This window comes from Seriola aureovittata, chromosome 19 (genome assembly GCF_021018895.1).
Source record: "Seriola aureovittata isolate HTS-2021-v1 ecotype China chromosome 19, ASM2101889v1, whole genome shotgun sequence".
NCBI lineage: Eukaryota > Metazoa > Chordata > Actinopteri > Carangiformes > Carangidae > Seriola > Seriola aureovittata.
Window position 1 is genome coordinate 12,910,868 of NC_079382.1, and position 14,464 is coordinate 12,925,331.

Consider the following 14,464-nt stretch of genomic DNA (forward strand, 5'->3'; position numbering starts at 1 on the left):
GTATAGTAAGGCATTAAAACGTCATAGTATAGTAAGGCATAAAAAGTAATAAAAATATCATAGTATAGTAAGGCATAAAAAGTCATAAAAACGTCATAGCATAGTAAGGCCGAAAAGGCATAAAAAAACATCATAGTATAGTAAGTCATAAAAAGTCATAAAAAAATTATAGTATAATAATGCATAAAAAGTTACAGTACAGTAAGGGATAAAAACGTCATAGTATAGTAAGGCATGAAAAATCATAAAAACGTCATATTATAGTAAGGCATAAAAAGTCATAAAAAAAAGTCATAGTATAGTATGACATAAAAAGTCATAGTATAGTAAGTCATAAAAACGTCATAGTTTAGTAAGTCATAAAAAGTCATCAAAACGTCATAGTTTAGTAAGGCTGAAAAGTCATAAAAATGTCATAGTATTGCAAGGCATAAAAAATCATAAAAACATCATAGAATAGTAAGGCATAAAAAAGTCAAAGGATAGTAAGGCATGAAAACGTCACAGTATAGTAAGGCATAAAAACGTCATAGTATAGTAAGGCATAAAAAGTCATAAAAACGTCATAGTATAGTAAGGCATTAAAGGCATAAAAACGTAAGGCATAAAAAGTCATAGTATAGTAAGTCATAAAAACGTCATATTAAAGTAAGGCATAAAAAGTCATAAAAATGTCATAATAAAGTAAGGCATAAAAGGCATAAAAATATCATAGTATTGCAAGGCATAAAAAATCATAAAAATATCATAGTATTGCAAGGCATAAAAAATCATAAAAACATCATAGAATAGTAAGGCATAAAAGGCATAAAAATATCATAGTATTGCAAGGCATAAAAAATCATAAAAATATCATAGTATTGCAAGGCATAAAAAATCATAAAAACATCATAGAATAGTAAGGCATAAAAAAGTCAAAGGATAGTAAGGCATGAAAACGTCACAGTATAGTAAGGCATAAAAACGTCATAGTATAGTAAGGCATGAAAATTCACAAAAATATCATAGTATTGCAAGGCATAAAAGTCATAAAAACATCATAGTAAAGTAAGGCTGAAAAGTCATAAAAATGTCATAGTATTGCAAGGCATAAAAAATCATAAAAATGTCATAGTATAGTATGGTATAAAAACTTACAAAAAGGTAATAGCATATTTAGGCAACAAAAGTCACATAAATGCCATAGTATACTCAGGTCTAAAAAGGCATAAATATGTCATAGTATATTAAGGCATAAAAACGTCATAGTAAAGTAAGGCATAAAAGGCATAAAAACGTCATATTATAGTAAGGCATAAAAACATCATAGTATAGTAAGCCATGAAAAGTCATAGTATAGTAAGGCATAAAAAGTCATAGTATAGTAAGGCATAAAAAGTCATAAAAACATCATAGTATAGTAAGGCATAAAAAGTCAAAAAAACGTCATAGTATAATAAGGCTGAAATGGCATAAAAATGTCATACGATACTAAGGCATAAAAAGTCATAAATATGTCAAAGTATAGTCAGGCATAAAAAGTCATAAATACGTCACAGTATTGCAAGGCATAATAAATAATAAAAACATCATAGTATAGTATGGCATAAAAAGTCATAAAAAGGTCATAGTAAAGTACGGCATAAAAAGGCATTAAAAGGCATAAAAACTTCATAGTATAGTAACGCATAAAAAGTCATAGCATAGTTAGGCAAAGAAAGTCGCAGTGTAGTAAGGCACAAAATTTCACCTTATAGTTAGGCATAAAAAGTCATAATATAGGATGGTATACAAAAGTCATAGTATAGTAAGGCATAAAAACTTCATAGAATAGCAAAGCATAAAAACATCAGTAGCCACGCAGGTAGAGAGACAACATACAACCTCCATACAGAAATGGCCCAGGCCTGAGGTTTGAACTCAGAACCTTCTCACTTTGGGACGACAGTTCTAACCACTGCACCCACCTTTCACCCCATGAAGACAGTATAGTGAGGCATAAAACGTCATAATATAGTAAGGCTTAAAAAAAGCCATACTATAGTAAGGCATAAAAAGTTGTAGTATATTAAGGCATAAAAATGTCATAGTGTAGTAAAGCATAAAGTCATAGGCTGCCTTACTATATTATGACTTTTAATGCTTTACTATAGTAAGGCCTTACGATAGTCAGGCATTAAAACGTCACAGTAGAGAAAGGTATAAAGATGTCACAGTATAGTCAGACATTACAGTCGCTAATTATCCTAATGAGCATGGCTTTGGATTGCAGAAGGAAGTTGGAGTATCCAGAGAGAACCAATGCAGGCACAGAGAGAAAATGCCATCTCTTCACAGAAAGGCCCTAGGAGCATGTTTCGAAATGAGAACCTTCTCAGTGTGAGGCAACAGTTCTAACCCCTACCACAGTAGGACAGTAAGGCATAAAAAAGTCATAGTATAGTAAAGTATAAAAAATGCCATAGGATAGTATGGTATAAAAAGTTAATGCATTAGAGTCGCCAGTTAACCTAATGTGCATGTCTTTGGATTGGAGTAACTGGAAAGAAAGCACGCAGGCTCAGGGAGAACAGTCAAACTCCACACAGAAAGGCCAAAGGCCCGGGGGTTTGAACTTAGAACCTTGTCACTGTTGGACAATGGTTCTAACCACTGCATGACCATGCCGCCCCATAAAAAAGACATAGTATAGTATAATGAAAGTTTTCTTTTGTATAGCGAGGCATAAAAACATCATAGTATTGCAAGGCATAAAAAATCATAAAATAGTAAGACAAAAAAAAAAAGTCATAGGATTCATGGTGACATTTTCGTTGGTTTTTTTGACAGAAATTCACCACACACTGATATATCCAGCATTTTATGTTTACTCCTGCTAGTGTGAATGAGTTCACTCAAATATTGGTAGGGACAATTCTGTCCTCCCAAAATATTGGTAGGGGCATGTCCCTACTGTCCATATGCAAATCTACGCCCTTGGTGCCCAATGAATCCTTTATGAATGCAGTTGGAAAATAATTAGTTTGCATTATTTATTTGTTTATGTTATGAATATAAAACATCTATGTGTTTAGTGGAAAGAGTAAGAAGAGAAAGATTATGTGTGTTCAATTGCTAAAATGAGCCATTTAGACATGCTTTATGCACATTAGCATTTGCATTGGCATTCTCACTGGCACAGGCCAGCACTTCTTAGTGTCTCAAAAGTCTGCGGTTTTTTAAACGAAAGCAGTTTTCCCTCTGTAAAGCCAACACTCATGTCCTCAAGATATTCCAAGAAATAATAAAAGCAGCTTCACTATCCTTCAGACTTTTTTCACACTGAATGAAAAAACAAACACAGAATAAGCGCCTGCTGCTGTTGTGTTCACTGTGACCACATAGTTAAGTGCACAATACAAATAAATTAAGTTTTTTCCCCCCATACATAAGTGTTACCTTTCTCTAAGGATTTGACAACAGTCAGCTGCTTTGAATTGCTGTGTTTAAATGAAAGAATGAATGAACTGAATTTAGGTCGTGGCTGGACTTTATTATAGTATTTATTTACAGATGATTAATGTATAAAGCACTGGCTTTAGAAGTGGGATCTGAAGACCACTGGGTCCCACAGGGGTCCAAACATTTCCAGGATCTGGGCAAACTCCATGATCTGATTAACAAAGTATGATGTGTTCAAAAGCTCCAGAACAGCTACTAAATGGAACTTGATAGAGATTGTTTTGCCAAGTATGAAAACATATTTTCATTTTCAGATTTTAGGTTTTCCTCTATCTACTGTTGCCTGCCCAGTATTACTGTCAGATATGCATTTCTGCTTTAAATCCCTCATATAAAAATATCTGAAATAATGAAAGAGGCTGTAACTGTGGGCAAGGAAATTAAAATAAAATAAAAATAAACAAGAGGACTTTGCTGTTGGGAGTTTTCTATGGAATTAACTGCAAATTTATTAATTCATTTACATGACATGACAAAAGATCATAAATTAGACCTTATTCCCACCTTGATTAAACCTTTAAATCCATCCAGTCATCTCATTAACCTTACCTGTTCATGTTTTGTGAGGCGTGTTTTATTGTGGATGTCAGAGGAGACCAAGTTGAACTGGTGTTTCTCAGCCAGTAACCTCAGTAAGATGACCACTGTCCGGCTGCCACACTTCCCCACGCGGTTATAAACCACCTGGCTGGGGAACGGGAGCACCTATAAACACACACATGAAAACAAACATAAAGATGGACAGAAAAATAAAGAACTATTTTTATTTATTGGCCTTCGGTTCTTTGCAAGTTGCAGTTTACAATCATGTCTGTCCAGACTCTGGAATTTAATAAAAGGCGTTAATTTTTTGATTAAATGTAGTGAACTAAATTACATTGACAACTAAACATTCTAAATTAAACTGAATTTACACAATAAATTAATTAAACCTTTTATTATATCGAGTGAAATTAATTAATCTGTATTAAATCAATCAAATGTGAGACAGGAAATGTTGGGAAAGAAAGTAGGGGAATGACATGCTAAAAAATGGTGTGGTCAGTCAGGAGTCGAATCGGCGACCTGCTGCTCAGGGTATTCAGGCCCATGTGGTAGAGTAGTTAGATTACATCTAATTGATTATATTGCATTACATTAATGTAAATATATATTATTAAATTAAATCAAATTAGATTTAATTAAATAAATTTAATATATATAATAAATTTACTCAATTAAATTCAATTGAGTTAAATTAATTTAATTATATTAATATTTTTAGACAGTTTACATCCATGCCTGCCCAGATTTATATAATATATGTAGTGAAGATTTTGAAGGAATTTAATAAAAGGTATTAAGTGTCTTTTATCATAATTAGCACCTGAATTCTTGAGTTAGGGCCAAAACTGTGTTTTGTGAGGTCACAGTGACCTTGACCTTGATCTAATCAGTTTATCCTTGAGGTTAAGTGAGCTATCGTGCCAAATTTTTTAAGACATTCCCTCAAGGCAATCCTGGGCTATCACGTTCACAAGAATGCAAGAATGGGACCGACATGAGGTCACAGTGGAGAATGGGATGGCTAAAAATACAACCCAGAAACATAATGCCTCCGGCGGGTTTTTTAACTCTGTATTACTATCACTGAAATTAAAGAACATACTATATTATATAACATTATTATATACGTATTCACAAGTATAATTGGATGTCTTTATATAAATGTTACCGATCTGTGTTATAGCACATTTTTGGGCAGCAGTACTACTTTGAACACCAAATTTGGCAGTAAAGGAAAAAAGACAACGTGTGAAAAGTGATACAAAGATGAGAAAACAAGGACAAAAACTGAAGAAATTCATAAAATGTCACTGCCACTTTTTCTCCAACCTTTGACCTTTCTCACATCTACTCTCCCTGGAGCTGGACTCAGTTGACGCTGCAACATATTCCCTTCCTGCTATGAAACACACACAAAGACTGAGCACAGACATGCACACTTTCATGTTCTCTGCTCATATGCTTATTCTTCCAATCCGAACTCTGAGTCAGAGACTCTGCTGACTTCTCTGCAAAGTGATAATGATGCAACTCTTTTGTGTCTTATCACACACACACACACACACACACACACACACACACACAGTAAAAACACACCCCTCATGAGTCATCAATTCAACAAGTAGCTCATGATTCAGACCCTCACATAAAGTGGATGTGAGTGAGTAAAAACATATTTGTTACCGTAAATCTCTGCCTGTAGGAAGGAAGAAGTTGGGGCTGACATGAATATTCAACATAAGACTCAAGAATGCACTAATTTGGCAATTATCCCTAAGGGCCCATGAGGTTTACACAAGTGGCCCCTTAAGAATGAAGGCTATCCAAGCAAATTTAGCAGCGAGAACAAGAGTAACAAGGGAAGTAAGTAAACAAGGGGCAGTTAAAGGAATTAAAGGAAGAATGGGAGAGAGGAAGACAGGTTACCTAAAAGACATCTGGAAGATTTCTCTAGAAAATGATAGAGATCTAACTCAAAAAACAAAGACAGATCACTTCTGTTGGTGCCTTGAAAACTTTTCCCCTCCACTCTTCAAGTGAAGACTTCCTGTAAATCAGATGGGGGAAAATGCGGCAGTGATAAATTCTTGTCGGCATTCCCAGTCTGGAATGGTGATTGTACTTTTCCCAGGGGGTTTCTGGATATCTGAGAGACAGCGTGTTTGGAAGCAAGTCTGACTGACTGAATAAACTAGTTCACTGGCTCATGAGGTGGCTAGTTTATGTACAATTTGGATAGTTTTATAGGTGACTGAATGACTGACTGGCTCACTGACTTTTACAGGACAAATCTCCGCCCTCACCTGCTTGTTTCTCTCTCTGCTGTGATGAAATTATTACTCATCTTTAGTTAATCTCAGTGACCTTTTTTTTTGTAGTTTCAACACCACAGTTTAACATAGCCACACACACACAAACACACACACACACACACACACACACACACACACTGGCTGATTTTGGCCTGTCCCACCCAAGATCAGGCTCAGCAAAAACAGAGAGGGCCTCCTCCGAATGTTTGCCAGAATCCAGTGGAAAGACGAAGAGAAAGTAACAACAGGATGGAGAGCAAGTAAGAGAGAGAGAGTGAGGAGGAGGAACTACTTGGAGGACAAACTGCAGGGAAGAGGATATCAATCTGCTGACAGATTGATCACTGTCATACATTTCCCCTCAATCCCACTTCCTGTTTGTTTTTTCCCAGAATCACAGTGTTTTACTTGATGTCATTAGACATTGAACTGGCTTGACACAATGTGAAAACAACATGCACAGGTACATTTGCCCCAGGAGGAAGAAGGGTGTACGGGAAAAACAATTCACAGGTGAAATCTGTGCTTATACAAGCTTGTACAAGTTTTGTTGACAGGCGTGCTACAGCTTGTGTCATTTGCTGGAACATCATCATCACTTTTTTTTTTTTTTTTTTTTCCTTTATTGTTTCATATTCTAATTGATCAAAGTAATTTTATAGAATAAAAATTGGTGGTGTCCAAAAACAAACACAAAATAATGGTCAGTGGTTGCAATTTCACTCAGTTTTGGGAAAATATCTCAAGCTGATAGGAGATGGTTCTCTTGGACAGCAGTCCAACATTCCTCAGTGTTTGCCAAGTAACTACAGACTTCTAAGCTTATCACAATAATGAGGCAGATGAAATACATGCAGTGTTTTTTCGGGACAGCAACCCCCCATTGATATGATGACAAATGACTGTGTCAGACCTCTAACGGCCTGGTGTTGTATAATACAAGAAAAACATCAGAGATGCCGTCAAGAGTCCAAATCTCCCGTCGGCATTGACAGCACTGAAAGGGCAACCTTTTCAGTATGTGCTATTGTCGTTCCCACTCTGTAGAGCTTAGGTTTCTGATGCTCGCTGTGAGAAAGGTTTGCAGTGTCTGCCAGTGAGGGATTCTGTCAATAGTCGGTCCCCAGTCAAATTATTATGTAACAACGCTTCCCTCTGTGTCTGATCTGGGTGTTCCTACTCCCAAGAGTCTGGCTGTTGTTGTGGTATTTACAGGTCTGACGCTTTCGAGCCAATATCAAGCAGACTTTGAGATGATGAGTAGCCCTGCACCTTTCCTCTCTCTCACGCTCTCTCTCCTACTTTCGCTCCTCTCGCATTCTTTTCGAGTAGCCTGCCCACACACACTCACACTAAAACCTCCAAAGGCTTCTCGCTGTTTCTAGACATTTTCAGATGTGACATGAGTTCAACAAACATGCACGAATTATCGTCTGTGTCTCGTGGCCTGACCACCCGTCTCTGCAGAGAATTAACTGAACTCTAACGCTAACTGCCACCTTCAATCATCTAACAGCAAGTTTTGAGAACATGTCCAGGGTTTGCCACATATCAGGACCACTTCATCGCACCGCACCGCACACACACTCATTGGTCTTCCTGCTGCAGTTCCTTGAAACCCAGTGCGCCACCACTAACCTGCACACTGCTTTGGCAAATAACGCTCTGCTGGTTTCAGCTAAGCCCTGGTCTGGGTTCATTGCTCTCCACTGTCAACTGCTCATCCCACGCTGAGTGGAGATCTGCACGTCAAGGTCTCAGTCAGGGCACAGTGGAGACTCTCAGCATTTCCTGTTATTAATTATGTATCCATTCATCTCCACTCCGACCCGGAGAAGGATCTAAGTAGTGGTGCCCAAGTATTTCTTTGTCATTAAGATGAATTGATTTTCTTTGGCTGAGAGGAAATGGGAAACTCAAGTTTCTCAGTGCTACCACTAATGTTTTGCACTTGTAAAAATGCAGAAACGTAATATGTGTATGACAAATGGAGATCGAAACGCTTTTGCTTTTATGAACATTAGCTTGTGCATTAGAGTGTGTCAGAGTGGAAATGTCTTTGGTTTTGTCTTCGGATTTCATTAAATATGGAAAATATTAGCTCACAACAGCAGCTGGACTTATCTAACACCACTAATTTCATTACAGACTCCCCAAAAACATTTCAGCTTCTTCTAAAAAAAAACACATCTCTTGCCATTGCCATAGGAATTTTAGTGTGTTAAAAAGACTATACGGTGGCTATAAAGGATTTAGTGCAATTAGGGAATTAGGAAAAACATGTTGGAAAATGTGCTCTATAAAATGATATTTACAGATTTTACACATGTGTAAAAATGCAGACATTCTTGTCATGCTTCCATACAGATAAAGACTCATAACTCTATTCTGAGAGCTGTGCGGTTTTTCCATGCGCTCTCATTTACGTCGAGCTTTCAACTCGATTTCTAATCTTTCCCTACATTTACCAGAATCCCCAGCCTTCTGCGCGCACATGCTGTAATGCGAGCAACCTCTGCTGAAATTGTGGATCTATCTCATTGCAGTGGGATGTCAACAAAGAGATAATGAGAGATGTGGCTGATGCAGTGCTTGCCGCCGACATGGCATCAGCATCATCCGTCTGGTAGACGAGATGATGACAGATATGGAATCAATCAGAGTTAGCAGCTAATGTATAATCACTGTCAGTCTGGTCTGTGCAAATGGGGGCTGTATGTAGTTAGTAAAGCCTGTGAAGCTACTGTGGTTGCAAAAGACAGCTGCAGTCAAATTTCATGTCGCAGAGCCAGCGTGAAAGGCAGGAGAGACAGAATAGTTTATTGATTTCAAACTTAGGGAACGTGATGGGGTTTCAGAAATAAGCGTGAAGTTCATGTCAAATTATCTCTTTGGGGACGGTGAAATCAGGCGTCTTCAACCAAAAAATAAAGCCACAACAACAAAATCTGAAACTGACTGAATGCCATTTTCCACCTTTAAATACATTTTTATAAATCTGCCAAAATAACACATTATAACACAATTTGTTATCATGCTTTTCACAATAATACTTTTATTCAATATACATATATACAGTATAAATATTAAATTGTGTGTAAATTGCTGTATCATTTATTCATTATCTCATCTTAAAATCAGTGGTTGGTAATTTTGTATTTGCATCTTTGCTAAAAAAGAGCTCTGTGTCCTTGATCGCCCAATCTTTAATTGACGTTGACTTCTAGTTTCTTAATAATAATGTACATTCATTTTACCTAAAAAGCATGCAGTTGTTTATTCAACCTGGAATACTCTGAATGGGGCTTACAGTCAGGCAGCCAGTATTGTATATGGCCTAAAGCTTATTGTTGTGAGCCCTTGGAAAAGGCCATCCAGATATATATAAATAAATATATATATATATAATATATATATATATATATATATATATATATATATATATATCAATCAACATTTTTATCATCTCAGATTTAGTACATAGAGTACATCTCTTTGGTAATGGCTGCTTTTGACATATACTACTGTTCTTTAATTACTAAACAACAATTCAGACGCTAAAGAAATAACCTGTAGGCGACTTCATTTTTATCGCTCCCCTCAACTTCTTGGAGACTTTTCCCCTCCGTTAAAATCCCACTTTTCTGTGTCAAAATGAATTCCAGAGCTTCTGTGTTTGCATTATAATGTAAATATTCGGAATCAGTTGCCTCAGGACACAGTCAAGCTGCTACACTCTTAACTTTATCCTCAACAGGGAATGGAAACCAATTTAGGTTTATTAGCCCTAATTTCCATTAAATTTTAGAAAGCACTATAATATTAAAAGCTTGGCTTCCCACCTACAGAATACAATTTAGAGACTGAATAGCATACAGCAAACTGGCATTGTGATTCCGCAGTGGGTGAATAATAAAGGTTTGTTTCAGATAACGATTTCCCTTGAAAGATAAAAGCAACAACAAATTCCAACAATGTCTCCACAGTTTGCTTCATATAAATAACCCTTCACTGTTATCTGTATGAAACAAGCTCTGTGGCTGCCTAGTTTGGCTTAGTGGCCAGAACAGGCTTTTCAAAGTAAACACATAACTCACAAACAAAGCCCACATGTGACCTTACTGAATCCAAACAGCTGCTCATGTCAGCCACAAACAAACCTGTAACCCAACTAGATTAAATCTCAGGTCAGCTATGCACTAAATGCTGTGGGTAAAGTTGAAAAAAATGATAACTCTGTCCATCAAGATAGAAAAAGAGTAAAAAAATGATGACAAGGTGGATTAAATAGGTGAGGAATGAGGTGAAAATGAGGCGGTGACGGATTAAAGAACTAGATAATAAACAAGGGGCAGACGGAGGAAGAAAGCAGTTGGCAGGGCGAGAAAGAGGGAGCACAGAGGAGAGATAGTCATGCAGACATGGCAGCTGGATGAATACAAGGCCCCTGTGTCAGCACTGTGTGTGTGTGTGTGTGTGTGTGTGTGTGTGTGTGTGTCTGTGTGTGTGAGTGTGAGTGTGAGTGTGAGAGAGAGACTGTGTTCAGAGCGTTACTGTAGCACTGAAGCCAGACCTAGCTGGTATTTAGATGCAGCTCCTTCACACAGACCTAACCCTTATCCTGACTGGACTGAACTGGCTTGGAAACACAGGGCAGCACATCAGAGACACAGAGGTCAGGACAAAAAATTGGAAAAAAATAAAAATAAAATAAAAAATTAAGGTAATTTTTTAAGTGGGGGTGTGGCCTGTGTGAGCCTCTTTGAGACCATGCGGTTAGTCCAGGTGAGGTGGCCTGTATTGTTTGCTTGTATCGAATTGGTTTGTAGTGTGTCTGTGGCTGTTTAGGTGAGTTTGTTTGTTTTAGGTGAGTTGCATGGTGTGGTGTTGGAGAGTATGGGAGGTGTAGAGCACAGTCTAATCCGGCGGGGGAGAGCCAGCCTAAAAAGGCCCCTCTCCCAGACTCTACATCCCTCATTGTCTTGGAGAGTGGGGGGGTGGGGGGGGGCAAGAGCACAGCCTAATCCGGCGGGGGAGAGTTTAGCTCAAAAAGGCTTCTCTCCTTGACTCTGCCTCCTTCAAAATGGCCGCCACTTTCTCCAACTGTTTAGGGGAGTTTGTTTGCTGAATCTGCTAGTGTGTTTTGTCAGAGTTGATGATGGTGTTGTTTGTGGTAGCATAGGCAAGATAAAGAAAATGGTGGTGTGAGGAGCAGTGATGGCTGGCATTAGGGGAGTGACTCTGGGACGCCAGTGATCACTGTCTAGCCTCCTGGAGGTGTTGTGGGACCAACTAGACGAAACACTGGTGAAAGGAGGTTCCCACCTGATGACCCCAAAGACATGTTAGTTATCACTGCTCATTAGTCTGTACAGCTAAATTAATAGTTATCATAGGACATGTTAAGCTTAGGGAGCTATTCACTGAGTCTGGTCCATTTTCTGTAGCACAAGCTTTGTGTTTATCTTAAATAAAGGAGAAATGGTGAATGACACTGAGAGATAGAGGGAAACTTACTCTTGGAGCAGGGGGTCCGTGGTCATCCAGATATGTGGATTCACCTGCAAAGGAGTACATGCATCAGGATTATGAAATACAACTACTTCAAATGAAAAGGACTGGAATACTCACTCATAACATTCGTGAATGGGGTCCAAAACCAACTTGTTTATATTAGCATAAAGTAGCTGTGTGTTCACCTGAGCAACACAGTGATGTAACAGCAATTCCCAGAAATGAGGATATGAAGCAAACGTGTCCCTTTGCTCTTCTCAGTCAACCAATTTAATAACAATAATAATATTAATACCTAGAAATGTACCAACTGATCACTTGCCTGTAATTATTTAAAATTATATATGGTTCTTTCCAGGAAATTTCTTAGCAGATTTTATGGAATAAATAAATAAATTTGACTTTACAGACCATTAAGATAAAATACCCTATAATTGTTTATCATGTATGTACTTTACATGTTTTCCTGTATGAATTAATCTTACTATCCTGAATTTTGGCCAGCCCTATTAATTTATTGTCGCCACAAGAATCAGATTCATTCAATTTAAGTTCCACTCCACCCCCGTGCCATGCTTCTACCCCCTCCAGGGGCCTATCTCAACCTCCAGTTTGAGAAACCGCATGGCGCAGCAGGTGGCACTTCACTTCAAAACAGAGACCTCAGCACAACAACTGCCCCCCTCACCCTCCATCTTCCGCCACAGTCACCCAAAGAAAACAGCATAGCTCTTGTCCATTAAGCGTGAAGATGTCATGAAGAGAGCTGCAGCCTATTTATACAATATATACAGAGCACTGTGAAGATGTTTTATGTGGAAATAATGGAGGTCATTCAAGACTCTTTGAGTGCCTTGCAGACCATTCTCCAAGTCCAGCTGCCAGACGCACAGAGACGCATCACTTCCCATCACGTTTACAACATTCAGGTGGTTGGCGCAGGAGAAAAAGAGAAAGGCAAACTGGAGAGTGTGGGGGGAATGCTGCTAAAAAGAGAGGAAATATTACATAAGAGAACAGTCTCTCTTTGTGTGTCTGAAATGTGATCCAACACACTGATGAGAATAGCAAGATATGATGCGTGGACGCACACAGTGGTTTATAACCAGCCAAGTTGTATCTGTTATTATATGCTTGTGCTGGAAGTGTTGTTTGACTTTGTAAGTACTGTTTATACTTTAGATAATGGTGTGTAAGCTCTGACTAATTAGTCTTATACTGAGATCCAATCTGCCACGGTTTGGCTCTGGGACAACATCTCACATACACACACGCACACACATACACACACACACGTACACACATAATACAGTTACTGTATAGAACCTGTTTGGCTTCCTGTGCATGTTGTGGCTCATTAATTCATCAGGTACTGGATGTATAAACACTGACACAGCAGCTCTGTGCCCAGCCTCAGGAGTCTTTTTTTAGACTTTCTCTATGTTAGCATCTGTCTTTTTCCCTCTTTCATGACTTTACACTGTTTTGCTGAGGAATGTCGAGGGAAGCACGTGTGTGCTGCTCTTCTCCGAGGCATTTGAGGTCATGGCACGGCAAGGATGCAAGGAGGCAGACATGTCTGTTTCTTCCTCTGTCATCCATCATGGACAAACAACACCACCCCCGACCCCCACCCCGCTGACCCCCACCCCCCGTCCCGTGTGTGCTTCTCATTAGCGTTTTGGATAGAGGATTGGAACTCATTTTTTCCAAGGCACGAGGCTCGTAAAAGCTGACAGCTGCCCTCCACCCCCACCACCCACAGTGAGAGGAAAATGAACTTAAACAGCCACTGTACAGCGTACTGTACTCATCGACCCCATTGTCCTCTGATCCTCTGTTAGCAGTCAATGAGGACTTCTTTGGCTCGATCTAGAAATAGCTGAATTCCAAAACAATACACAGGCCACAGGACACATGCTGCATTCATACTGTACTTTGTGGTTGCAATATGACTTCACTCACTCAGTCATAGAAGTTCACCTTCCATACCAGCACTATCTTTAAGCCATTAACCACTTCTTTACACTGAGCTATGTACACACAGATGAGTCACAAACTACAGGAAAAAGCTTGAATAAAAGTAAGGATAATCACTAATTACTTCATTAATAGAAGTGCCAAGGAAATACCAAGGAGAATTGATGCTTTTCTGGCTCAACACCTTACTTTGCTAATTAATGTTGATTTTTTATTGTTTTGTCGCCCATCTGTATGTACCCCTGGAAATACACAGGTCATGAATGGTCAAGTGGAGAAATCTTTAGGAAGGAGAGGGCAAAGGGCTCACTTGAAAAGTTAAGGAAGAATTCACAAATTAAATCAAGGTCAGTGCCTTTGAACACATCCTCGGGTTTTGTGTGTGTGTGCGTGTGTGTGTGTGTGTGTGTGTGTGTGTGTGTGTGTGTGTGTTTTTGTGTGTGTGTGTGTTTGTGTGTGTGTGTGTGTGTGTTTGTGTGTCAGTGAGTGATTGAAGGAGAAACTAACTGGAGTGTGGGTATGCATAGGCATGTAGCTAAATGGTTAATTGGATTACTGTGTCACAAGATCCATGAACCCGCCTCTGGCTAAGAGCAGCTGCATAACCATTCCTTAGTACAATTATCTAATCA

At 38.6% G+C, this 14,464-nt stretch overlaps 1 protein-coding gene across 1 annotated transcript in view; it reads right to left on the bottom strand.

Moving 5' to 3' along the window:
- usta (uronyl 2-sulfotransferase a) overlaps nt 1-14,464 on the bottom strand; it is a 65,644-nt gene that overhangs the window by 25,596 nt on the left and 25,584 nt on the right. The window contains exons 2-3 of the mRNA XM_056405202.1: nt 11,856-11,899; nt 4,030-4,185 (exon numbers count right to left, since the gene is read on the bottom strand). Coding sequence (XP_056261177.1) covers nt 4,030-4,185; nt 11,856-11,899 — 200 coding nt within the window. The remainder of the gene's footprint in view (nt 1-4,029; nt 4,186-11,855; nt 11,900-14,464) is intronic.